The 26,784-nt window shown below is 48.9% G+C and overlaps 1 protein-coding gene across 6 annotated transcripts in view; it reads right to left on the reverse strand.

The window, feature by feature from the left end:
• The window catches only part of HLTF (helicase like transcription factor), a 397,768-nt gene that overhangs the window by 109,672 nt on the left and 261,312 nt on the right, over window positions 1-26,784 (reverse strand). For all 6 annotated transcript variants that reach the window (XM_085635054.1, XM_085635052.1, XM_085635053.1 and 3 more), the window contains one exon: window positions 16,994-17,173. In XM_085635054.1, the coding sequence (XP_085491180.1) occupies window positions 16,994-17,173 (180 nt within the window). The remainder of the gene's footprint in view (window positions 1-16,993; window positions 17,174-26,784) is intronic.

Below are 26,784 nucleotides of genomic sequence, written 5' to 3' on the forward strand. Positions count from 1 at the left end.
GAGGAGGTAAGAGTTGACAAGCCTGCCTTACTTCCTCCTTCACTCCGTTGGAGTACGCCCATCGTATTCCATCAGTCACCACCAAATGTAAAGCCTTGCCCTCCCAAAATTCTGCTAGTATACCAGGGAGAGACAGATCAGGGTGACCACAGAGGAGAACAACGCCAATTGTTCTCCTGCAGATTTGTAGCCCAAAGTGTTGCCCCGTTGTTTCCCTTAATCGTATGGACCATAAGCCACTTCCACAACCTGCATCGCTGCCAGCCAGTGCTGGCAGGCGGGAGAAGTTCCCCGGTACTGATACTCGCATCAAAGGTACCTGTTTCGTCGAACTCAAGGGCGGGCTGTGAAGTGAGCAACCAGGCTCCGCCCTAGTATCCAGAGGTCAAACTCACGCCCCCCAAGTTCTGCTGCCTCACCTGCCCGTTACACGAATCCCCAGGGCAGGCCACCGGCCTATAACCCATGCATGGCCATGCCTGAGCTAACATACCTCTGAATAGCATGACAACAGGCTAACCACCAGCATTGCGTTCTGAATGTTTCTGACACTGCCAAGCAACAAGCGCATAACTAGAGCAACTGGCACCATGCCATAAAAGTATCAAATTCAGCCTTCTATGAAACAAAACGTGCCCCTGTGGCGATCAGAGTAGTGCTCCCTCCAAGCCAGCAGCCCTACCCAGGCAACCCGAACCCTCTTGGCACTGGCACACTCCCGCTGCCCTAGAGTGCCTGGTCGTGTGTGGCCACCACCTATGTTTCATCACTGACGTTATATCGGGGAAGACACATCTAATTCCACTGCTGAGTGCCCGTTGCACCATCGCAAGTATGCCTTTGCCTGCTCAGAGTCTGGCTGCAAAGTGGATGACATTGACACCTCAGCCCAGAGCGAAAATGGCAGCTTAACAGTATCTGGTGGTATAGATGGTCCCCGTACCCTGATGGAACAGAATGCAAATCCCTTGCTCCTGTTGCGCACGAAACCCAAACCAATAGCTCAGCATGGTTCAATACCTTCCTGCTGCTAAACATTCCCTAGCCGAATGTAATGTTAATGTTATATGAAATTTGTTAAGCGCTCGTACGCCCGGAGGCTTCATGGCGCTGTAGGAAGGAACAGGCGAAGCCATCGGTTGGTGAAGAAAAAGACAACTAGTGATGCGCCTGGGAGAAGAGCCAGGTCTTCAGAGAATGTCTGAAGCTAAGGATGTTGTCACTAAGTTTCAGATGAAGAGGAAGAGAGTTCCAGAAGGCAGCTGCAAGAAGGTCAAAGCAGCTGCCTACGAGCCGCTTCTTCTTATACGAGGGAATAGTCAGAAGGGCTTTATGAGCAGACCGGAGGTTACGGGAGGGGCTGTATTTTTTAAATAGGTCTCTGATAAAAATAGGGCCGACGTCATGTAGAGACTTGAAGAGAATACACCCAGCTTTGAAGGTCACGCGTTGCTCAACCGGGAGCCAATGCAGCTGTTTCAAGCCAGATCTGACTGATTGCCTTCTAGGGATGTTCAAGAGAAGTCTGGCTGCCTGGTTTTGAACCAGCTGGAGGCGTTTTAGCTCTCCAGTATGGAGCCCGAGGTAAAGACTGTTGGAAAAGTCCAATCTGGACAAAACAAGGGAGATGACGATCTGAGTGAGGGCAGCTTGGGAGAAGAAGCGGGCGATTTTTTTTATTTTCTTCAGCTGAAAGAAACTAGAGGAAACAACCGCTCCGACCTGTTTTTTCAGAGAGAGATCCTCACTAATGAAGACACCAAGGCTCTTAACCGAGGATGATTTGGATGGGGGGGCACCCATACAGGCGGGCCAGAAACTGGGGTTCCAGCTGAGGGTGCTCTGTCCAGGCCAGACCAGTTCGGTCTTGCCTGGGTTAAGTTTCAGGTGATTGCAGCTCATCCAACTCAAAATGTGGGACATGGTGTTTTGAAATTCTACCACAGAGTCCTTGGTGTTCAGAGGAAAGATGAGCTGCAAATCATCGGCGTAGTTAAAAATGGTAACCTTAGCGTGCCTAAGGGAATACAAAAGAGGGCGTAGATACAAATTAAAAAGCAAGGGAGACAACGAGGAGCCCTGGGGTACCCCACAGATGGTAGGTATGGTGGGAGCTGTGAAGGAGCCCAGTCTGACCGATTGAGTACGGTCAGTAATAAAAGAACGGATCCAACTCAGCGCAGGGCCCCTAAGGCCTGCCTGTTCGACACGGTCGACCAGGATGGTATAGTCGACCGTGTCGAAGGCGGCAGAAAGGTCCAAGAGTACCAGAGCTTGATGGATCCCTTCATCCGCATTCCGCCTAAGGGTATTCTGCACCGAGAGGATAACCGCCTCAGTAGAATGGCAAGGGCGGAAACCGGCCTGATTAGGTGCTAGATATTCCGACTTTTCAAGGAATGAGGAAATGCTGTCACATACATGAGATTCCAAAAGTTTAGCACAGTATGGCAGCAAAGATATAGGCCTGTAATTGAGTGGGTCTAATGGGTTGGCTCCTGCCTTTTTTTATGAGGGGAATAAGGAGGGCTTTCTTAAAGTTGTTGGGAACTTTACCCTGAGCAAGTGAGCCATTCAGCATGGGAAGTAAGCCCCCAGGGATGATAGTGCCCACTTCTTTCAGGATGTAAGGGGGACAGATGTCATCAGGGGAGCCGGATTTAATTTTAGAAAAAAGTAAAGATAGATTAACGTTATCAATGGGAGGGTAGGAGTGCAAAGTAGCAGGGTTGTAAAAAGTGTCTGCAAATAAAAGAGGAGACTGAGTGGTAGGAATGTTTTGTTTAATGGTGCAGATTTTGTCAAAGAAAAAGGAGTTTAATGAATTACAAAGTTCCTGAGTGGGAACTGTCGGGAGGGAGGTTCTGTCACTGGTGCTGAGATCTTCCACAATGTTGAACAGTTCCTTGGATTGATTGTGAGCCTTGAGAATCTTTTCCGAAAAATAGTCGGTTTTGTGTTTTAGGATAAGCTTTTGGTAGTTTTTGCGAGCCTTGCAATAGTTAATCTTATCTTGTTCTGAATGGGCTGTACGCCACTTACGCTCCAATTGACGGACCTCAAGTTTGAGGGTTTTCAGAAAAGGTGTAAACCACCTGTGGGCGTCATTGGGGCGAGAGCGTGAAGAGTAGGTACATGGAGCGTGAGCGTCCGCTGCCTGAAGTAACCACCCTGAGAAAGCTTCTTCCATCTTTTCGGTGTCCCGGTCAAACGAGGGAAGGGAAGAAGTTAATGAACAAATAAAAGCAGGGACATCAACATTCTTCCACCTTCTAGTTTTTCCTCCTGGTTTGGGCAGGGGGTTTCTACTTCTCCCGGTAGTCATAGTAAAATTGATCAAATAATGATCCGACCAAACACAGGGCGTGATAGACTGAATAGCCAAGGAAATGTTTTGGGACCAGATTTGATCTAGGCTGTGCCCTTTGACATGAGTAGGAAGGTGAATATGTTGAGAGAGGTTCATGTCGAGAAGGGTTTCTTTCAGCGTAGCTGCCTGAGAGTCGGACTCGGCGGAGTCCAGCCAAAGGTTGAAATCTCCTAACAGCAAAATTTTCTTATGGGAGATTATCAGAGGAGCAAGTTGTTCAGCTAGGGAGGCCGAGAAAGAGGGCGTAATTTGGGGGGGGCGGTATATAAGGATGAAGAGTAATGATCCAGTATCAGTATCCATTTTAAAAATCAAGTTATCTGTTCCTGATATGTCAAAAGATGGTAGAGAGGAGACTTTATGGGTGCTGCGAATAATTGCAGCAACTCCCCCGCCTCTTTTACCGGCTGGTCTGTCGACGTGTAAAATGTAGTAGTTTGAGGGAACTGCCGCTAAGATATCGGGTAAGGAGCCCTCAGTAAGCCATGTTTCAGAAAGAAACAAAAAATCAGGTTGTTCCTCCTGAAGCAGGAGAAAGATATCCAGATGATGTTTAACCATGGATCTAGTATTTAGGTATAGGCATTTGAGAATGGCCTCAGATTCATTGGAAGTAGGATGAAGTGCATAAGACCTGGGCTTAGGGGCCTTACCGAGAGAGAATTCGGGCTTCAGAATGCCGTAAGTGGCAGCACGCTTTAGAACAAAAGCGGGTGGTGCGGGTCCAGCGCTGTCAGTAGGCCTAAGTGAAAGCAATGAGAGAGTGGAGTAACTGTAAAAGTGGCCAGGGGTTATGGCCCCAGGCCCCGGGCTGCCGCGGACGGGCGCAGACGGACTTGTCTTAGGCGCGTCTTCGGCGCGCAAACGGCGCTCCCGCTGCGCTCGTCCGCTGCGCTGGGGGGGTCGGCACATTTGTACAAGTTGTTGAGGGCGTGGCCTCGCAGTGGGCGTGGCTACACCTTTGCCGCGCTGGAGGGGAAGGCGTTTTGCAGAATATGGAGGGTTTGTTTAGCGCGAAACAACAGCGCTTACACACAGGTGAGTAGATAACACTTGTAATTAAAACACAGCACAAAGGTAACAATTTTTAAAAGAAGAGATGCGAGGTGATTAGCAAAACCTCCGGCTTTCCGCCTCAGAGGGGTTCCAGTTAGTGGTGATCGGTGCGCTTTCCGAGCGTTTAAGTAATAGGTCGGTGGGCGTGGCCTCGCAGTGGGCGTGGCTACACCTTTGCCGCGCTGGAGGGGAAGGCGTTTTGCAGAATATGGAGGGTTTGTTTAGCGCGAAACAACAGCGCTTACACACAGGTGAGTAGATAACACTTGTAATTAAAACACAGCACAAAGGTAACAATTTTTAAAAGAAGAGATGCGAGGTGATTAGCAAAACCTCCGGCTTTCCGCCTCAGAGGGGTTCCAGTTAGTGTAGACAAATCTACGTTCTGCAATGGCTCTACTTCGCAGCCTGCAGCCTGCACCATTCTGCCAGTGCCGAAAAGACCTATGTCATGCTGCCTGGCCTAACCAATCTTGCCCTGTACTAGAAGCGACCGTTTCAGCCGTAGAGCAAACGATTCGCCAGTAACCCCAACTGGCCTCGATGCGAGACAAACCGAGCCAGGGCCAACAGTGAGTGTACTAACTAATAGCAGGTCTAACAGCGTCAACAGGCATCCTCAGCTTACAATAGGCATGATGGAGTAAGGGTATCCATTGAGCATCAAGACGACAGCTTCCCATCTGCCCGACCGTGGTGGGAACCACTCCTGATATTCTAGTACACATGGTCCCTGTTCACCTGTCACTGCCTGAAGTACGCGCCCTAGGTACATAATCCCCTTGCATGGCGGCATGCCATTGAGACCAACATTCATTCCCCGATCAGTGCCACTATCTGCCTACGCTACAATCTTACCTGGCGTTCTATCATGCCCAGATATACCACGCGATGGTTGCTCTCCTCCGTCACTTGACCCGACCACACCGTGAAGGACAAACACAGCGAGAGGAAGCAGCCTGTGACCTGCCCCAAAAACCACCATCCCGCATCAAACCGACCCGATGGAAAGACAACCAGCGCCTAAAGCTCTACTCCCCGGATGAACCAGGAAATAACCCATCGTTTAACAATCGAGTAAATAACAACGGACATCCTTGCAGCATCTGAAGACCTAGCCCTTCAGAAGAACCTGGGACCCCAGTGCCAGGCATCAGAGCCGGCCACGGCACCTGTGCTGTGACTGTTCTTACCCCACTTCCGTGTGAGCCAAGGCCCGCGAAGCATCTCTTTTTTTTTTGATGCTACTGGTTGCGGTAGCATGCAAGTCTATCACATGTAGTATGGTGGTCTATGACTATTGTCTACTTCCCCAACTGTGATATTTACATTTAGTTAATTTCCCTGATTTCGGAATTTACGTCAGGTGGACCCTTGTTATCACACACAAAAAGGACCCAACCCGCCAACCTTTAGCTGTTCCATTCCAGACAAAAGCAGCTTACAGGTGTGTGTCAAAACCCAACTTACTGGAACTCATTTATCGACCACAGTAAGAAAGTAACTGCGTGTGCCTGCTGAGCTCTGACCTTGTGACTGTGAGGTCAAACAACCTCCTGCCCGTGCATACCAATGGATATAGCCCGTAAATTGCTGTTGTGCTGTGCGAGATGTCGGGCTGTCGCTAGGAGCTCCCTCTCTTGATACCTGTGGTTACTCATCCTAGTACCCCGGAGCTGTGGCCAGCCAGGACTGTTGGCTATGTCGCTGACACCGTCACGCTGTTGTAACAGATACTGATCTGTAGATAAAGGCATTATCTAAACATCCATGTACCTCAGACCGTAGACCCCTTACAGGTGAGACGTTAAAACCTTTCCTTTCCTATACTCTTGCTGTCAAATTAGCGTTTACTTCACTATGCATTCATCAATGAGGCTAACAGGCATGATACGGCCGGGTAAACCACACTACTAGCCAACTTCCTAAAGTTTTACACTCCCATGCCCTTTCAGTGTAAATATTATTTGAATCAAAATGCCCATGGTACCTACGGGCCCCGTGCCCATCCCGGTGAAGGATGTGCAGTACCAACAGTGAGAACCGAAGTCAAAATTGGTGAGCCCAGGCAGAGTCAGGCAGATCATTGCTTCCCCAGGTCTATTTAAAACATTTACTGAGACACAAATACGTTACACTCCCAGTATGCCCTACAGGGTGGATAGCTACACCTAGCATGGTAGTGTCAAATGCTTGAGTGAAATGTGCAATTTGAAAATATGCATCAGCCACTAGTACATGCATACAATCGAACTCTGGAAGTAATCCATAGTACAAATAAATCACAAGCCCAGGGAGAACGTTCCTGAGAGCCAATGCCACCCCGTGGCCCCAACATGGCTGTATTCCTACAAGTGTCCCCCAAGCCTGTACCTGCTCACTCTGGCGAAGGCGGCTATGAACACGGTGTTGTGCTAATTTTCAACGTATACTCGTTCTCTCTCTCCCACTTGCATGCTACTCTAGGACTTTAACTTACTCCTGTCGCTCCTGTCTTTACTGCGCACCCTGGCATCCCAACTTCCTAACCGGAACCACTGACGGACATTGGAATGCTAGACCAGCCACCCTCTTTTACGCGCATCCGAGACATTCACTGAAAACAGCTGGGAGACCAATTGGGGTGGGGGGGCCCAACCCCCCGCAAGTACCAAAGAGAGCAATGACCTCCTCACCCAGTTGAGACGCGATCAATGGACAGCCCTGCTAATAGTGTACACAGGCCCAGAGGGTGGACCTACGGGGTGTAAACGTGCCGCCCTGCGCCCTATTTGTACCGTGCTGCCCTGGGCATCCCACGAGCACAAGCACAGCAGTCGCTGAGACGTGGCGGAGGTGCCGCATTAGCACCGCACTCAGCCTGTGCGCGGCCGCCGCGGTATGCCACACGTGGACAGGCTACCCTCGTCACCAATGATATGGCGTGACCCGTAAGTGCCGCTCACAGCGTCCGACTATGATTACTGACGCCGCGTGTTGTAGGACGATGGCGGGACACAGAGCCTTATCCTGTGAGAGGCAGGACTACCACCTGCGCAAGACTTGCACTTGAGCAAGGCTTCTATTGGCTCAACCTCAGGGGGGGGCACAGCTAGGATGTTGGCGCTGCCCCGCCTACCCGCACGCGACCGGGGGCAGCTCGTGGCGCGCTACCGAGCGCACCGACCCGAAGCCGCCGCCACACCAAATGACTGGAGCGCTGCACATGGTCTCCCGGCACGAGGAAGAAAAAGTGGATCTACAAATGAGCAGGGGCCGGAACTCCCACGGCGCAGAGGGATGTTCCCACTGAAGAGTAACCCAGGATCCTTTTTTTTTTTTTTTTGCTTGCACCTTTAAAAAGCGCGGACTCGACCCGACGATGTTGAAGCGCTGGCATGGGCACGGTAATTACATAACACATTCCGACACGGGGGATTAACTGATTAGCCCAGAATACAGGATGGGAACGCGACCTCGAGGCGCAAGCCCTGGTGTACTGCACCAATGTCAGCCGATTAAGCCGACGGACCCCCTCCTCTCCTTAATGGGAGTCCCAGGCCGTGCACCTCCCGCGCGAAAACAGCATGTAGGGGCCGCAACGCGGCCAAGAGCACCGAAAGTGGACGCGACCCCGAGGCTTGAACACTGGCACACCGCACCAACGTCGACAGGCTAGCCGAGGCGCCAAATCCCCCCCCCCCCTCGTAAAGATGGCACCGAAGCCAGGTGAGGTCTGCACCTACTTTAGACGATCGCCAACATTAGAGCTTGCAACGTGTTGGCAGTTTGCCATGCTGCCGCACCGATGTCCGTGGTAGCGGGAAGGTAAAGTGCCAACATCACTAAATTGCCATCGCTTCCCGTAACCGCGCACAGAAATGCTGTTCCATTACAAGGGTTCCGTTACAAGGGGACGCACCTAATTAAGTTGTTGGGCCCGGGAGGCTTGTGGATGCCCAGCATCACCGGCAGTTCAATGAGGCGAGCAAAATTATAAGTCTATATATATATATATTTTTTTTTTAAATACAAGTGAGAGACTCGAACACCTCAGTGCCACCTCCAAACCCGCCGGACTAACTAACCACTGTACTATTGCACCCTGCTAAATATATAGCGTGAGCTCGACCCGAAGGTATGGAGTGCTAGCATAGCACCGTAATTACTCTACACATTCAGGCATGATGTTTACACTCCCCCTGGCAGGTAGGTGCTTTGCGGTGAGTATGCAGTTCTAGGATGAACGTATATGGCTCCCTGTTGAATATTAGTTATAAAATGCAAGTAGCAAAAGGATGCCTCTTTAGAAAACAGTAACCTGCCGACCTATTTATATCATTCGCGCTCTGAAATTTACTTGGCACACGTTCTTTGCAGCAGGCGCATTGACCCTCTGCACTAACTTCACCGAAGTCAAAGCCTGAACTATACGAAATGCTGATCTCTCTCCCAGGAAGAAAACTAATCCACGAGTTTAACTTGAATTTATGTGAGGCTTGGTAATTGCCGCGTAGCTGGCACCAGATGGTGTCAAAGCGCTATACATAGCACCCGTTCCGTTACAATGGGGGCGAACCGAATTAAGTTGTTGGCACAGGAGGGAGTGGATGCCCAGCATCACCGAAGTTCAACGAGGCGAGCAAATAAAAGTCTAATTTGTACCATTGCGCTTCTCCCACCAAACCTGGCGAGCCTCGAACACCTCCGTGCCGCCTCCAAATCCGCCGGTCTAACCACTGTGCTATCGGCACCCTGCTAAATCTATGGCGCAAGCTCGACCCGAAGGTATGGAGCGCTTAGCATCGCACCGTAATTACCGTACACATTCAGGCATAATGTTAACACTCCCCAAGGCAGGTACTCTGCCTTAGTTGTAGCATGTTTATCTAGCGCGTACTCGACCCGAAGGTAGTGGAGGGCTATGTATGACACCGTATTTAAACTGCACATTCAGGCATGTACTTTCAATTCCCATGGCTGTTGCTCTGCTTATGTTTTGCATATGTATATGGGGCGAACTCGGCCCGGCAGTGAAGGAGCGCTTTACATGGCACCGAATTTGCATACACATTCAGACGCGGGGAAACTAAGGGATTTGCCCGCGATGGCGCGGGCGTGCCCGAGGCCACACCGCCTCTCCCTATAATGCCTACGCTGAGGCCCGAACCTGGATTCCCCAGATTGAAGCCGCCCGTCCTGCCCACTGGGACCCCCTTCCACACACCAGGAACACCGGACGTGTACGCGCCTCGACGGTCGAACTCTTTTTTTTTGTGTATCACAAGTCGGCAGCAAGAAATGCCCATACCAATCATCGAGAAGACTCCGAGAGCTACCTGCACAAATCAGGAGCTCTGGTGGCCTGCGATGCCCGACCGATCTGCTACACATGCGTGCCCCCACCCCCCGCCGTACGCGCAACCTCCCAGGCCGGGACTTGGGCCTGGCCCGGCACCCGCACCCCCCCACCCCGTGGTATTCAGACCACGGGGCCCAGTCGCCTGGTGATGACCAGGGACAAGGCCGGGGCGGGGAGAGGGGGCAGAAGAACTCACCGCAACATGAGGCTCCAAGGCGCACAACGGTGGAGCTGCGACCGGCAAGGCGAACGAGCGGACAAGAGGACGAGGAGGGGGCGGAGACAGTATATGTACCCCTGTCTCCTCCCCGCCCTCGCCGGGAACAGCTATCTGTAGGGGTCTCCCCCGGACTAGCCCAGGGACTCGACCTCCCACCCCTGTGCCTTCCTGTGGCACTAAGGCGGCCGCCCTTCAAGGGGCGGGCCGCTGCGCAACCCCCCCCCGGACAGCCTTACAGGACTCTCAATCCACCGCTACATTTAAACGACAAGATCAGGCTCGTGTACCATTGACCCACTGAGCACATAGGCCTCGATCATGAGCGTCCGGACCCCGACACTGTGAGGGACATTCACATGGGCGTAGGAAGTGTGGGGGACGCGGGGGATATATCCCCCCCAGATTTTGGAGTGGGGGGACACGGGGGACAAGGGTGGGGGGGACGAGGGGACAAAGGAATTTCCCCTCTCCCTTCTGTTATCGCAGGGCCATTAGCCCGGGAAAGCGCTACCTAATGGCCCTGTACTTGACCTGCCTGGAGTCAGAGGCAACCCGCCCTCTGCCTTTTGTTATGCTGCAGGAAGGCTCAGCCGTTCTGGGAAGGGGAGAGAACGGAGAAAAAATAAACGCTGTCTCTTTTCCTTCATGGCAAGGACCGTGTCCACTACTCCTGATCTGCCTATGGCGGCTGCCCTCCTCTCTTTATTCCTCCATCTCTTTCTGTCTCTGTCTCGCTCCTGCTTACTGCTGATTTCAAGAGGCAGCTCTCAAGGTACTCTCTCTTGCCTCTCCTTTTCTTTATTTGTTCCCCTGTGAAATTGATCCAAAAAAGGCTGAACACTTTGGCTGTAAATGTCCTCATTTTCTGACCGTTTTCTATTGAAAAGAAAAACCTCGGAATGGAGAGAAAAAATAGTTAAATACCTAAATAAAGCAATACAGAGTGGACAGCAGACTGGCCAGACTGTTATTTACACCCACACACATTAGCGCCACTTTACAGAGTTTGCCAGTGAAAGCGCTACTTTCTTTTTATCTTCTTTCTTTGAACAACATTGTTTTCCCAGGGTGGGTAAGTGTGCCATTCCTAAAGGGACTGCAATACCTGGTTGATGGGTAGAGTGGAAACGTTTAATATGATCGTTTTCAACTGTTTAATTATTTTAGCTTATAAAATGCGGCTCTGTGTTTGGGGATGTGGTCTTTTTTAAACCAAACTGCATACATTTTGAAAGGATATAAGCAATGGACATTGAAAGTGGCCCCTTCCTGGTCCTGTAGCCATGTCTTGAACTTTTCAGGCAAAATCACTTACTGATTTCTGAATAATGAGTTTAAAACCGTCAAGGTAACCATGTTATTTTCCGATTACAGTTCACATGCTTTGCTTATTCTTGCATTCCCTATGAGTGTTTGCTTTTTCCAGGGTGTTATTCATTTTTTTTCAGGCAGCATTTTACTGTTGTCTAGTGCATAATTTGAATTTAGTCGCAGCACAATTGAGTTGTGCTGAAGGCAGTGCGAGTTTCTCTCAGTGGGGCAGTATGGTGTTCAGTGTGGGAGAGAATGTGGCACTCTGGCCAGAGCTGCTGAATTTGGAACTGGAGAACCACGTTCAGACCTTCATGACCAGTTCACCATACCACACTCCTGACAGAGCTTATTCCGATGCTACGCCTTAGAAGGCCCGATAGACCTTAGAAGCCCAGGTGTCTTAGCACCCGCAGGTGGACCTGTCCACCACAATCCATACTGCAGTTCACTTCCAGTCTTACGGGCAGGCATATGAAGAAGCACATCCTAGATCGACAGTGAATCTGTCACTGAGGTCACAAGACCCTTGAGGCCAGTCCACCTCACCCATTGGTACCTCCATTGGCCTTTTTCCAGCACTAGCAGTGCAACTTGCCAGGGGTAGGCAATGTAGGATTTGCATGCACACCAACCTTAGGGGGTGATTATAATGGCAGTGGGACCGCCACGTCACCCCGTCGGTGGCGGTCCCACCGCCATTGGTGACTGCATCACAGCCCGCCATATTACAATGGCGGGTGGTTACCTGGCGGTCGGAAAGACCAACCACCACGCGCCACCACCACGCGCCCGACGGGCTTCTTAAGCCCACCGGTGTGGTGGAGGGGCTCGTGGTTCCTACAATGCTGGTGGTGCCTACTATGCACCGCAGCAGGGATTACGATGTCCCTTACCCGCCAGCTTATCAATGGCGGTTCACCTGCCATGGAAATGCTGGCGAAAGGGACATTGGGGGCCCGTAGCAGGCCCCTTTACCCCTGGCCCCCAGACATGGGTCCTGGGGGGCATCTATGATGCCCCACAACATATCACTGCACCATGTGGCAGGCACCGATATATTTAACATGTTCCTTTTTTTTTAACTTTGCGGCAGGTGATGCAGCCAGCAGCACCTGCTGCAATGTAAAAGATAGGCACTGCGAACACCGTAGTGGCAGTCGCATTGTAATGCCTATCGTGGGGCCTCCACCTTGAAGGCCAGCGGTCCCATTCCCCGATTCGATGGCGGTGGTACTGAAGTCCGCCTGCCATCGTAGTCAGCCCCTAAGTTTGCATTCTATGAATATGATTCAGCGGGAAATAAATTGATGTTTGCAATTTAATTGACTTTGGTTGGCCTCTTATCTATGAGATTTCCCTGTTGAATGTGCCTTTACATTATACATTTTCGGTTGTATGAATTGATTGCATACTACACTCTCCTACAGGTATTAACTTGAGTGTCATTAGGAGGGTCTGGGACCAATTGTTTTCTTAGGAATTGTTTTCTTTACTAACCTTTGCAAAGGGCCCTAAACTTCACAGCAACACAAGTCACATTTCTTTTAGTAATTTGGGATCCGTTTGAGCTACAAAATTGTTTTGGAGGAAATCGTTAGATTATGCAGCAGATGATGTATTATGTGGCAAATATGATACAGCCATAGTTAAGTGGAAAACATTTTTCCACTTAATTTTGCCCCAACATTGTAGTTGATCAATTTGTAAGTTCCCCAAAAGTCGAGTTTGGGCACAATTTGCATTTTAAAAGCAGCCCTATAACACAGGGCTACTTTTAAACTGACCTCAGGCTTCAGCAGTGCACACATGCAAGCGCAGAAAGGGCTGCTGGCCTCTAAACTGCCATGCCTTATTATATTCTAGGGACTTAAAAGTAGTTCTAATCCCCCTGCTCTATTACGTACTAGGGCCTTATAGGAGAGGTCATGCCAATCATAGGGGTACCCTAACCCATAGTTCACCCTAGTGTATGTAGGTGTTTTCACTGTATTTTTAAGTGCCTCTTTCAGAATAGCACTGGCTGTTTAGGCAGAGGCCAGGGTCAGTCAGTCAGGTACCACCAGTACCAGTCAGCAAAAAGTTGGGGAGTGCCCAGGGCGGCTTTGCAACACTAGAGAAACACAAACTCAGAATGTAAAACATAACACCATGGTTGGGGGGGTTCTCTTCATTAATCAGAATTGATTTCTATCCTAATGAACCCATTTTCCAACATTAGGATAGGGAAAGACTGGGGAAAAATCATAACGTTCTAATCTATACATTGAAGTTTTTATGCAGCTCTTTGATGACGATTAATAGCTCACTGTTCAATGTTAGGATTTTAACTTATAAACTTCAAATACCAAAAGAATATCTCAGACAAAAGCAGTAACTCACTGACCTTTTGAATTAAAACTTTGACTAGACAAGCCTTCGATCTCTCTCAAAAAAAGAACATTAATCACCAAAGTTATCTTCACATTTTATTGTTGCCTGAAAATTGCTGGAGACCAGGAATGCAGCAGCAGGTACTTTTCAAACCATAATGCACTTGCAAACACGACGCCCCCACCCTAAGTCAGCGGCCTTTGTTTGCTTTGTGCATTAAGATGCAAGATTCATATATTTTTTTAAACATTTGGTCTCATTACTATATGAATGTAAATAACAATAAAGCATACATGCAAACTGTGACCACATGCCTGCTTTTCTCAATATTTCACTTCGAAAGTATGCAATTGTGTTTAACGGGCGGTGATTTGTATAGGGTCACTGGAAAGTGCACAAGGTTGTCCCTGTCCCCCCCCGAATTTTAGTGCCTCCTACGCCCCTGGACATTCATTTACAACTGCTGTTTTGAATTTATATTAAGAAAATATCTCAGAGCTGAATTTGAGGCCCCCAGAACAGCTCAATATTCCCAGTATGGGGACTCCAAAAAAGTGACTCGCACGGAAGATGAATCTTCCAGAGCAGGGCACAGCGTGCCAGGGCCTACCTCCTTCAGCACCCCCTCCACGCCACAGGCCCGCGCCAACGAGACGTGGATACTCCTGGTGATGGTCCACCCGTAATTTGTACAATAGTTTGACAGCACCCATCCTTTGCTTAAATTTGTTTAATAAATACAACTTTTGTTTTATTTCTAGTACCCCTTTGCCTCTATTACTGTTTAGTTTAACATTCCGAGTATTAGAACTTTCTCTTTTCTAAGCCTATTTACACGAACAATTCGAGGTTTTACTGAAAATTAAACTGACGATCCAAACAGAGCAGAAAAAAGAATAAAACACCATAAAGGGGATCACATTGTCGGTTGTATCAGACTTGCAGTTTGAGGATATTTTTGGGCAACTCTGGCAGTGTGTGGATTTCTTGCATCTTTGCCTTCCTATTTATTTATTTTTGTTGCAGTTCTACATAGTGCAAAGTCTACGCAATGGTACTGGAGTGCTTTACATGAGCATCAGTTACAATACACAAGGACACATTCATTTTTTGGTAGACAGGGAAGATGAAGCGAATTGCCCAGAATCACAGGATGTTGAGCCGACGCTAAGACTCGAACCTGGTTCCCCAGCTCCAAAGTTGGCAGCTCTGGCCATTACATCAAGCCAGGCAGGCATCCCGGTGGTTGAGCCGAGGCGTGATATCACCACTTGTGATCGCATCCTGTTGCAATCTCCGCAGTAAAGAAAGGAGAGGGGGACAATGAGATTTCCCCCAGTGCATTGCGCACATGCTATGTGTATCGGCCTAAACAGTAAACACCCGCGACTTTCGACTGACTCCCCAAGTCGGTGGGCCACACCCTAGTCTCGTGAATGGTTATCCAGGACTCCAGGCAGGCGCGCAACACCCATTGGACTCAAAGGGCTTCAGCCCACCCCACCCCCGTGAGTGGCAGCCCGGGATGAGACAGCTTCCGGGCACACACACAGCCGCACCCGAGCTCTTCACAGGTCTTTAAAAGACCATTTGCATGTTAATGAGGCCTCGCTGTCGTTTCACCCCTCCTAAGAGCCCCTGCAGCTACACTCTGCCTATTGCTTAAAGTTTCAGCCCCCCCCTCCGACATTTTTTCTTAGCACCCCCCCCCCCCCCCCCCCCCCGAAATTTGGCTCTAGTTGCGCCTCTGATTCCAGGTCACAGGAGGCACTGTGTTTCCAACACAATAATTTATTTACAACCTAATGCATTTTAGAATTTCTAGTCTTGATTAATTTAACTTGAACCAGTTGGACTATATTAGTGGGTACGGAAAGGAAAAGTCTGACACCACGCAGGGTTTGTGTGCAGTTAGAGCATAAATAAGATGTCCAAAGTGTGGGCCGAATTTGTACAAACTCACACATGGTACATTATCTGCCTACCGGGCAGGAAGTGACGCACAGTTTTTAATTCATCCTTCCAAGATGATGAACAGTCATCTTGAAGCAGGGAATTCATAAAATAAAATAAGCACGCAGTGGTACGTTGAAAGAAAGGATGCCAGCCCTGCAGCTGCCAAAAAAAGACCCTGACAGAGCGCATGTCTACCTCCCTCAACATACCCCCAGAACTGATGTAGCTCACAAGAACCAAGCGCCAGATAAACGCAGGCTTAAGCCCTGTGACCGTGCACATTCATTGTATGATTCGGACTACTAGAACCAGATACAGCCCAGACATCCTTGCAGGCGACTGGTAGGGTGCTCAGTCGGTACCATCGTTCTACAGCCGCCTCCCTCCCAGGATGTGGGCCACAAAGGCTTGACTAGGAACAACATCCTCCAAGAACTAAGAGCTCAGCAACAACACAATCCTAAAGTCTCCAAGACAACAACCCAAGCCATGTCCAGGACTTGCAACCATGTGCCTTGAAGTTAAAGGTCGTGTTGCAGCACTATCCCACTGCTGAACTTCCATATAAACAGCTCTATCGTCTAAGCTGCAGCCCGCCGACTGCCACGCCCTGAAGATGATCCGCTCCCAAACAAGGCGTCGTGGGGAGGGATCTTCAAGCTAATGGAGCAAAATCTTGACTCACCGGGTCCAAATAAGAGGCAGCGCCAATAAAGCAATAACAAGCAGAAGGAAACCCACCACCGCCCCCAAGGAGGCATCGCAAGACAAGGGTGTGGGGGGTGGGGGAAGGTTAACCCTTCCAATGAGCACAGGAGGCGCCAGCAGCACGCTCCGCATGTGTTTGCTAGGAGGAGGCGGGGCGTCGAGAGGCTGATATATTCTAATAAAGTAGCATTGATTAAAAAAATTAAATAAAAACATCACACGTTTCAGGAGGGGAGGGAGGTGGTCAACCTAGACAAGGGATGGGGTGGAAGCAAAGGCAACACAGAGAACAGGCGGCACTTGGAGAGAAGAGCAGAGCTTGGAACACAAGCAGTAAACTAGGATAAGAAGCCAAGGCAAAAGAGAAAGTAGTGCGAGAACACTATAAATGGCCAGTGGTAAAATAAGCCATATACCAGGGTCAGTCTGCAGGGCGGGAACAAAACACTCAAAAGGCGCGACAAAGTAAAGCATTTACCTACCAAACCAAAATTAATTTTGAAAGGCTGCCCAAGGAAAAAATGAAAGTGGTGGGCGTGGGGAAAGCCCCCAGAAGGAGATACAGCATGCTGAGAGGCAGCGGATGAGCTGCCTAGGCTCGACCTAAAAAAGCTAAATGGTGAAAATATGTGCCTTAGTGTATGTGGTTTGCACTCACCTGCCAATTGCAGCTTTACCTTCTTTCTTCATAGAGTCATAGATCTGCCTTTCTTCATCAGAAAGTGTGACGTGCTGAACAAATACTTTCCGTTCAGGTAATTCTAGGACTGGTTTTCCTTTAACTTTGCTGGTTTTAGTTCTTCTAAGAGTTATAGTTTTGATGAGGGACTGCAAACGTCTAGCGATATAAGAAGAAGAACCAAAAGAAAACTGTAATTGGAAAGCAGTGGTGAATGAGATAGTCACATCACTTCAAGCTTACGCAAATCACTCATCATTGAATACGAATGGCTGAAAAAGCAGAAGCAAATGCAAAACAAGTACTGGCAATGCCACTGGGTCTGCAATGGTAAGCAGGTTGTATTATTATTTCTCTTGCAAACATATCCAATATGCGAAAAACAGAAAAACAAACATATAAACATGAAGAAGTGGATCAAGAGCCCAGGCGCACCAGCCATGGCACCTAGGTGCCTTCCTTTTCTAGCAGCTGAGCACATGTGATCAAAATGATATCACTCGCAGTGCAAGACGGCCAACGGAGGGAGTGGGCTGAACCAATACAATGCCAAGCTGTGGCGAGAAGAAGACAACTGTGAATGACACATGAACAAATCAGAGGATGAAGAGGGCTGACTAAAAGCCCTTTTATGAAGTATCTATGGATCAATATTAATGTCACCATAATAATCATAAATTTGAAAATTGGCGGCTAGCAAAAGCGCTAAAGCGTTCTCTGGGCCAATAATAATGCACATTAAAGCGGCAGCTTTATACATTATCCCTGCACTTGAAAGATCAAATTTGCTAGCAAGCTTTTCTTTTTCTAATGCTACGCACAAAGTGTTTTTTTTCTTTGCTTTCATCTCTGCTGTTAGCCCATATTCATGTTTATATCTTTATTGAACAACACTAACACCAACTCTGTAATTCTGAGTCTGGGCAGTTATTCCCCATTCTGATACATCTGATTCGTAATTTAAGTAATTATGTGCGGAGATTTCGTCCGACATTAGGGATTGTGGTCGCCCGTAGACTGTGCACAACACTCCTCCAAACCCATAACCAAGGCCTGACACTGAAGGTGCTGGAGTTTTGTGAAAGCAAAAAATTGCTATTTTGAGCCATTAAGGTTTGACAGTAAGCTTTAGGAGGGGCAAACATCTGCACCAGCGCTGCCACAATCATCCTTCAAATGACCAAGGATATTGCTTTATCCATCAAATTACACTGAGGAATGTTGCACTACCATTTTGATCCCACACCTAGATGTTTTAATTTAAATGCAGATTCTTGATGAAGGTGGAAGATTTAGTTTTTATAACCAAAGAGCTGAAAATGCTAATCAACATAAAATGGTTGAGAAAATGTATATACAATAATTTTTACCAGCAGCCACTTAATTTAAGTTTCCACTCTTTTTGATTTTAGATCTCCTGTTGTTCTCTAGAAGAATGGCCTTTTGCCTTGCATGATTAGTCTAATCATACTGGGCTAAAAAGGGTATTTGAATAGACAGGCTGGACATCTGCACTAATCTTCCAATGACAACAAGTTTATTTTGCAATTACTTAAAATCATTACGAAACACACAAAATATGACCCGCTATCTGCGAAAGAGCCTAAGCAAGAAATTCTTTAAAAGTAATAGTGAAATATAAATACATATTCAATATATTACAGAGGCATAAGAAAATTATTTTTAGCATATATAAAAATAGGAGGCATCCTGGGGTTATAAAGAAACCCTGTGGGAATGAGCAAGTGCGAAGAGGATCGCATTGCAGTGCTGAGAACAGTGCTTAAGGGTACACGTTGGGTATGGGAGGTGTGTGGGATGATCTGGCACTACCAGCAAAGAATGGGCCGCAGCTGGGAGATGGTAGCACAGCACATGGCCACGCAGAGGCGTGCAGTACCAGGCAAAGTGCTGTGCTTTAAAATGCAGATGGCATGTGGGGATACAAGGGGTAACTACAGTGTAATATGGTGCCCTTGGAAGTGCCACGTAGTTGTCTCGAGCAGCAGATTTGATCTGAGATGATTACAGTAATACAGGCCACTCTATCAGACCCTGCTCGTACTGGATGGTAGGCGGCTTGGCTGCTAGGGCCGTTGGTGGATCCTGTTGCTTAGCTGATTGCGAGCTAGCGAGATCAATTTCCGGAATTTGGCCATCTCGGTAACTGATTCCAAAGTGTATAGAAGGGGAGCGGCCTCATTAGCTGAACGAGTCCCATATTGTAATAAAAATATAGGACTCAGTAAAGTTTGACGGGCGTGTAAGAAGGCAGAGCCAAAATATGGGAAGTGCACTAAAGATTCTCTTTTATTGCTGCACAATAGACAGCTGGTAATGGTTTCAAGTGATCTCAAGGATGGGTTCAATTTCCGGACTGGCAGCGGGACTAATCTTGCTAATAGCATTAGAGTTAGGATGCGTTTACACAGTGCCTGCTGGAGATGGAGCTTGCCTGGGGTATTCAGTTGTGGTGCTGTTAGAGACCCCTGTGGAGCTGTGTCTAGGAGGGCTTCCATGTCTTATTCACATGAGCGCTGGTACAGCTGTTTCCTCATTGCAGATTTGATGCATGTATAGCTGATCACTTTTGTACCCCAATTTTCCACTGTAAGTTGCAGACATTCCGTTGCTAGTGCAAGGTTAACGGACCAAGGATTAGTAGCGCTTGTGAAAATGATTTATATTGACCCCTTCATGGAGTTATCAGGGGCGGAAGTTGCCTGGAAGTAATACCTTGCCAGGGTTGCCAAGTTTTTTACGTTTTGCTGAACTAGACTGAATTCCAGCGTGATCAAGGTGTTTTTTGTATGCCTTGGGAGATGGAATATTTTCTTGTAGGCTGTGTGCTGGATCTTTCCTAAGGTAGTTGCCAGCTGACCTGGAAAGGATTGCTGCACATAATTAAGCACAGGGAGCAGCTTCGCAGACACTACACTCCGTATAGCGTTGGTCATTGGGCTGTCAAGGGTGGTGTTTAGTTTGCACAGTGTGTATGCGACCATTCTTGTTATGCTTTTCATTTTGTTTAAGTACAAAGTCGAGCCAGGCTCCCAGATAATTATAGCATTGCACACAATTCAACCTTAGCGGCCCAGCCACCATTTGGTGAGCCTCTTTTTTGGGTATTTTCCTTAGACCACAACTTGTGTTTTGATCCCATTGTCGACAAGCTTATTCATGAGATTGTGCGTGTTTGGAGCAGGAAGAACTTTTTGCAGAACAATTTTCGTGTGATCAAGCAGCACTAAATCGTCTGCGTATTGCATTAGAGGGATTTTACTTACGCCAATTCTAAGGGTGACTCAGGCCGTGCCAGATAAAGTCGGACCAAAGTCTGCTGTGTACAAGTTGAATAGCAAAGGGGCCAGCACACAGCCGTTTTAATCTTAAGTCTGTGTTGATCTAAGCAGTGGCTGTCTCACAAGTGAGTTTTACTCATATCCAGGTCCTCGTGTATAAGGACATAATTGCTCGTAGCAATTTAGGGCAGATGTTCCACTTCCCTGTTAGAAATGGGGGGTCTCTATTTGGCAAGGGCTTGCACCTTTGTCCAACTAGGGACCCTTCTTCCTAGTCAGGGTAAGGGAGTTACACTCCTAAAATAACCCCTGCTCACCCCCTTGGTAGCTTGGCACGAGCAGCCAGGTTTATCTTAGAGGCAGTGTGTAAAGCATTTGCACATAACCAACAGTAATACAGTGTAAGCCCTACAAAAGGACACCACACCAGTTTAGAAAAATATCCAATATTTTTATATACTTAAGACAAGAACAAAATGATAAAAATCCACAATACAGTACTTAAAAATCTTCAGTTGTCAAAATAACCTTGTAAAACAGTTATTTGATGTCGATAGCTCCGTCTGGGGCTATCACGGCATCGTGAGCAAACAAATCCAAAAAGGTCTGGCTGACCACGGCGTCGCGGGTCAGCTACGCGCGTCGGGAAGAACCGCAAACAGTACCTTTCAGAAATGCAGGGCGTCGATGACCTCTCGTTGAGCTTCCGAACACACGGTGTCCGCAGGCGTCGGTTCCGGAGGTCGGTGCAGGAGTCGCGGGGCCCTCGAAGTCACACGCATTGCAGATCGAACTCCTCTTTGTTGAAGTCAGAAGCGCAGGCGTCGGGTGCTGCGGTGCAAAGTGCAGCGCTGCGGTGCCCTCAGGTCGCGGTGCGAGCAGCGGCTCGGTGGCGGCGTCAGATGGTGTCGTCGGTGAGACCAGGGTCGCAGTGTGAGATGAAGGCGGTGCTCGTCGCGAAGCTGGCAGGTCACGGTGCAAGCAGCGTCGTCATTGTTGCTGAAGCGCTGTCGTCGGCTGACGAACTGGAGTCGATGGCACCAGAGTCGGTAGGCCAAGGCTACGGTGCGGGATGAGGGCGGTGCGTCATGTAACTTTACGAGCGGTGGCCTCAAACCACGGTGCAAGCAGTGGCGTCGATTCCGGCGTGGAGCGGCGTAGTCGGGGATACCAAGGTGTTGTCGTGAACCGAGGCGGTGCGGAGTGCGGTGCCCACGGGTCGCGCTGCGAGCAGCGGCTCGGTGGCAGCGTCAGCAGGCGTCGTCGGTGAGACCAGAGTCGCGGTGCGGCATCGCGGCGGTGCCCTCTGCGGTGCCTTCTGGACACGGAGTCGGCAGCAGCATCGTAGACGGCGTCGAGCTTGAAGTCTTTGCTGTTCCTGAGATTTCTTAAACAGGGGGTAAGCTCTACGTCAAGCCCTAGGAGAAACTCACAAAAGTAGATTGCAGAAAGTTCAGTCCAGTCCTTTCACTGCCCAAGACAGAAGCAGCCACTGCAGGCCAACACAGCAAAGCACATAGCAAAGTGGTAGTTCCTCCTCACAGCTTCTCCAGCTCTTCTTGATCCAAAAGAGTTCTAAAGTTCTGGGGTTTGGGCCCCAATATTTATACCACCAAATCCTTTGTCCTCTGAAGGCAGAGGGGCCTGTACCTAGTCCAAACCAGTTCTGGGGGCATTCTGCCAGTGTGCACCTTCTTCCTTTGTCAGTGTGGGTCAGGGTCATCAGACACACCACAGGAGGTGGAGCCAGCATTGTGGAAGGCAGGCACAGCCCTATTCAGACCCAGGTGCTACTCCTCCCACCCATCTATGTGCAGATAGGTCTATTCAGCCCTGTGCTGACTCACCCTGTCTCCTGGAGTCTCCCCCAGCCCCTGTGACTCACAAACCAGACAGACAATACACAAGCTAGCAGAGGCAGGCTGGATGATTAGGTCAGAAAATACCTACTTTCTAAAAGTGGTATTTTCAAACACAGAATATTTATTTATTTATTTATTTTATAATAGCGCTGAATCACCCCAAGGGGTATCTCTGCGCTTGTAACAGATATATTACCCTATCAAACAACTAGAAGAGGTAGGTTTTCATCAACTTTCTAAACTGGAGAAGGGTCATTTCAGCGCGAAGGTATTGAGGGAGGCTGTTCCAAAAACTCGGAGCGAGGTAAGAAAAAGCCTTACCTCCAGTTTGTGCCTTCTTGATTCTGGGAATCTAAAGAAGTCTTTTAGATCCAGATCTAAGTGAGTATCCAGGAATATAGATATTAAGTTTCCTAGCAAGATAATAGGGACTAAGCTTATTTAAGGCCTTAAAGATCATACATCCTATCTTAAATTCCACTCTGTTTTTTACTGGGAGCCAGTGAAGCGTAGATAACAGAGGCAGAAAAGGGGTCCTAGACGGTGAGCCCGTCACCAGGCGGGCTGCGGTGCTTTGTATAACCTGCAATTTTCCCAATGAGGCTACATGCGTAGAAAAGAGCAGAGCATTACAAAAAAAACAACTTCTCTAAAAGATGTATTTTTATCATTCTGACCATGTTTCCTGGGTCAGTTAAGATTATAGGATGTTATAGTAAAACTGCCCATTCTGGCCTATGGGGAACAGGTAGCCGTACAATAGTGAAAAACGAAGTAGGCTGTAATTCACTATCAGGACATGCTACACACACACCAGGGCATGTCTTACCTTTCACATACAATGCATCCTGCCCACAGGGGTATCTTGGGTCTACTTTAGGGGTGACTAACATGTAGAAAAGGGAAGGTTTAGGGACTGGCAAGTGGGTGCACTTGCTAAGTCGACATGGCAGCCCCAGGCTGCGCACAGGCTCTGCAAATGCAGGCCAGAGTCATACAATACGGGCTGTTTGCGTGGGTGGCCCAATCCAGTGCTGCAGCCCACCAACAGCATTTGATTTATGGGCCCTTGCACTCACAGTGCACTCTACTAGGGACTGACACATACATCAAATAGGCCAATCATGGAAACACCAATCCATAACACATTTGATAACAGGAGCACTTGCACTTTACCACTGGACAGCAGTGAGAAAAGTGGGCAGAATCATTACACCAGCAAAAACAGAGTCAAAACCGGGAGGTCAGAAAGCAAAAACTCAGGGGAAACACGTCAAAAGATGCCAAGTCTAACACATGTCCCCTCTATCTGAAAGTAGGGAGAACTACCCCCGGGAGTTATCTTCACAAAGGCGGAAGAACCTGGACAGACCATCTGCATTCTGTGCCATGACGGTGTTCCACCGTAACGTCCATTCCCTGTAGGGAGATGGACCACCTCAGCAGTTTTGGATTCACCCCTCATTTGCATCAACCATCTGAGGGGCCTGTGGTCTGTCTGAACCCGGAAGTGAGTCCCAAACAGGTATGGTCTCAGCTTCTTCAGCACCCAGACCACAGCAACAGCTTCGCTTTCTATGGCACTCCACCTCTGTTCCTTGGGGAGTAGTCTCCTGCTAAGGAAGACTACAGGCTGGTCTAGGCCCTCTTCGTTCAGTTGTGAGAGCACCTCTCCCACACCATGCTCTGAAGCGTCAGTCTGCACAACAAATTCCTTGGAGAAGTCGGGTGCCTTGAGCACGGGCGCCGTGCACATGGCTGCCTTCAGGGCATCAAACGCCTTTTGGCAGGACTCAGTCCAGATAACCTTCCTGGGCTGCTTCCTGGAAGTCAGCTCTGTTAAGGGCGCAACAATGGTTCCGTAGCCCTTAACAAATCTCCTATAGTAGCCAGTGAGACCTAAGAAGCCTCTCACCTCTGTCTGGGTCTTGGGGGGCTCCCAAGCCAGAATGGTGTCAATTTTGGGTTGTAGGGGCGCCACCTGGCCGCTTCCTACCTGGTGTCCCAAGTACACCACAGAACCCTGCCCGATCTGGCACTTACTGGCCTTGATCATGAGGCCTGCCCCTTGCAGAGCCCTCAACACTTTACCGTGGTGCTGTAAATGTTCTTCCCAGCTGGAACTGAACACAGCAATGTCATCCAGGTAGGCAGCACTGAAATCCTCCAGTCCAGCCAACACCTGGTTGACCAACCTCTGAAAGGTGGCAGGGGCATTCTTCAACCCAAAGGGCATCACCCGGAACTGGTAATGACATTCTGGGATCGAGAATGCTGATCTCTCCTTGGCCCCATCGGTTAACGCAATCTGCCAGTACCCAGACGTTAAATCAAACGTGCTGAGGAACCGGGCAGCTCCCAACCGATCAATAAGCTCATCAGCTCTGGGAATGGGGAGCGCGTCAGTCCTGGTGACGGCATTGAGCCCAAGGCAGTCCACACAAAACCACACAAGACCACTGGGCTGGCCCAAGGACTGTTGGAGGGCTTAATCACCCCGAACGCCAACATCTTAGAGAACTCCTCCTTGATGCCGGCCCTGACCCGGTCAGTCAACCTGTAAATTTTATGCTTCACAGGAGGGCTGTCACCAGTGTCCACGTCATGGATACACCAGTGAGTAACACCTGGGGTCAGAGAGAACAGTGGGGCGAACTGTCCCAACAACTGGCAACAGTCCCCCTGCTGCTCTTGAGTCAGTGTAGGGGAGAGGATCACACCCTCCACTGACCCATCGTGCTCCTTGGTAGACAGGAGGTCAGGGAGAGGCTCACTCTCCTCTTGCACCCCATCATCTGTCACCAAGAGCATGCTCACTTCGGACCTCTCGAAGTGGGGCTTGAGGCAGTTCACGTGAAGGACCCTCAAAGGGTTCCTTGGAGTCCACAAATCCACCAGGTAGGCGACGTTACTTTTGTGCTCCACCACCTCATATGGTCCAGTCCACTTGTCCTGCAAGAGACAAGGTTCCACTGGGGCCATGACCCACACTTTTTGCCCAGGTTGAAATTCGACCAGAGTGGCATTCTGGTCATACCACCTTCATTTCTTCCTGGCTTGCTTCTAGGTTCGCCTGAGTGAGTTTCCTGAAGTGGGTAGTTTGGTTTCTGAAGGCCAGAATGTACCTAAATACATCCTAGGGAGTTTTCCTGGGAGCTGCCTCCCAGCCTTCCTTTACCAAACTCAGAGGTCCTCTGACAGGGTGGCCATACAGGAGCTCAAAGGGACGGTACCCAAGAGACTTCTGAGGCACCTCCCTGTATGCAAAAAGAAGGCATGGCAAGAGGACGGCCCACTTACCCCCGCATGGGTTTGGTTAGACCCTTAATCATGTCTCAAGGTCTGGTTGAATCTCTCCACCACACCATTTCCTTGTGGGTGGTAAGGAGTGGTGAACTTGTAGGTTACACCACACTCCTTCCGCAGGGATGTCATATACTTGGATATTGTTCGAAATGGGATCTCTGGTTGGCTAAGGCTTGCGCACGAGCCAGGCAATGACCACCACTCTAGTCAGGGCAAGGGAGTTACACGCCAAAGATAACCCCTGCTCACCGCCTTGGTAGCTTGGCACGAGCAGTCAGGCTTATCCCAAAGGCCATGTGTAAAGCATTTGCGCACGCACACAGCAACAACATCCCAGGCACACCACAAAAGGAACTCCACACAAGGTTATATCAAAAATAGCCTTTGTATTCTCATAACACATAAGAATAGTAAACACATAATATACATGGTGCCCCCTGGCACTAGGTCATATCTACAAGGGATTATTTACATCTGACAGGGCCCACTGGACCACTGTCAGAACCATCACAAAGCGAACTTAGTAGAAGTAAAACAGATCATAAACGTACAACCAGTAACCACTGGTAATCACTGTACTTAGCATCAGCCTGTAACATAAAATACATTATGCACAGTATCACATCAGGCGCAAATTACATTCTGCGCCAACCTCACCAGCATAAACACATTATGCAATCCTCTCATAAGTCTAAACACATTAGACCCTAACCTCCTAAGTATAACTTACATTAGGGGCATAAATCACACAGTGGAACATAATCTCACTAGCATAAGCCATAATATGCAAAACAACCTCATAATCATATACCACATTTAGAGGTATAAAACAGGGTGCGTAAACCATACTACATCAATCACATTTCCTAGCACACCATAAATCACATTAGGGCCTGGCCATCTCAAAAAGGGGGCTCAAATGCCCTATGTCCCAAGAGTAAGGGCGCGCTTCCAAAGCAGCAAAAGTCAAGGGTGCGCAATCTGCGCAGGCCTAAACGTCGCAGCTGGCACCAAGTGGTGCGCAGCTGTGAATGTCAGGGGCAAAGGAGTGCATCTCACTCCTAACTCAGACATGTCCCCCAAAGATACAAATGGCCTAAACGTTGCAGCTGCCCACTACTTACTGAGTTATGTATCAATGGGGTAACCCGATAGACTACTTACTGGGCAGCTGGGAATATCAACTAGGGGGCACTGGCACCGACTGGGCCCTGGAAACAAATGTGCCCAAACTGGAAGGAGCACAAGCACCGATCTGGGAGCCCCTACGACGTTGCAGCTGCCCTCTAGCGAAACGGGA

The sequence above is a fragment of the Triturus cristatus genome, chromosome 11 (assembly GCF_964204655.1).
Source record: "Triturus cristatus chromosome 11, aTriCri1.1, whole genome shotgun sequence".
Classification (NCBI taxonomy): Eukaryota; Metazoa; Chordata; class Amphibia; order Caudata; family Salamandridae; genus Triturus; species Triturus cristatus.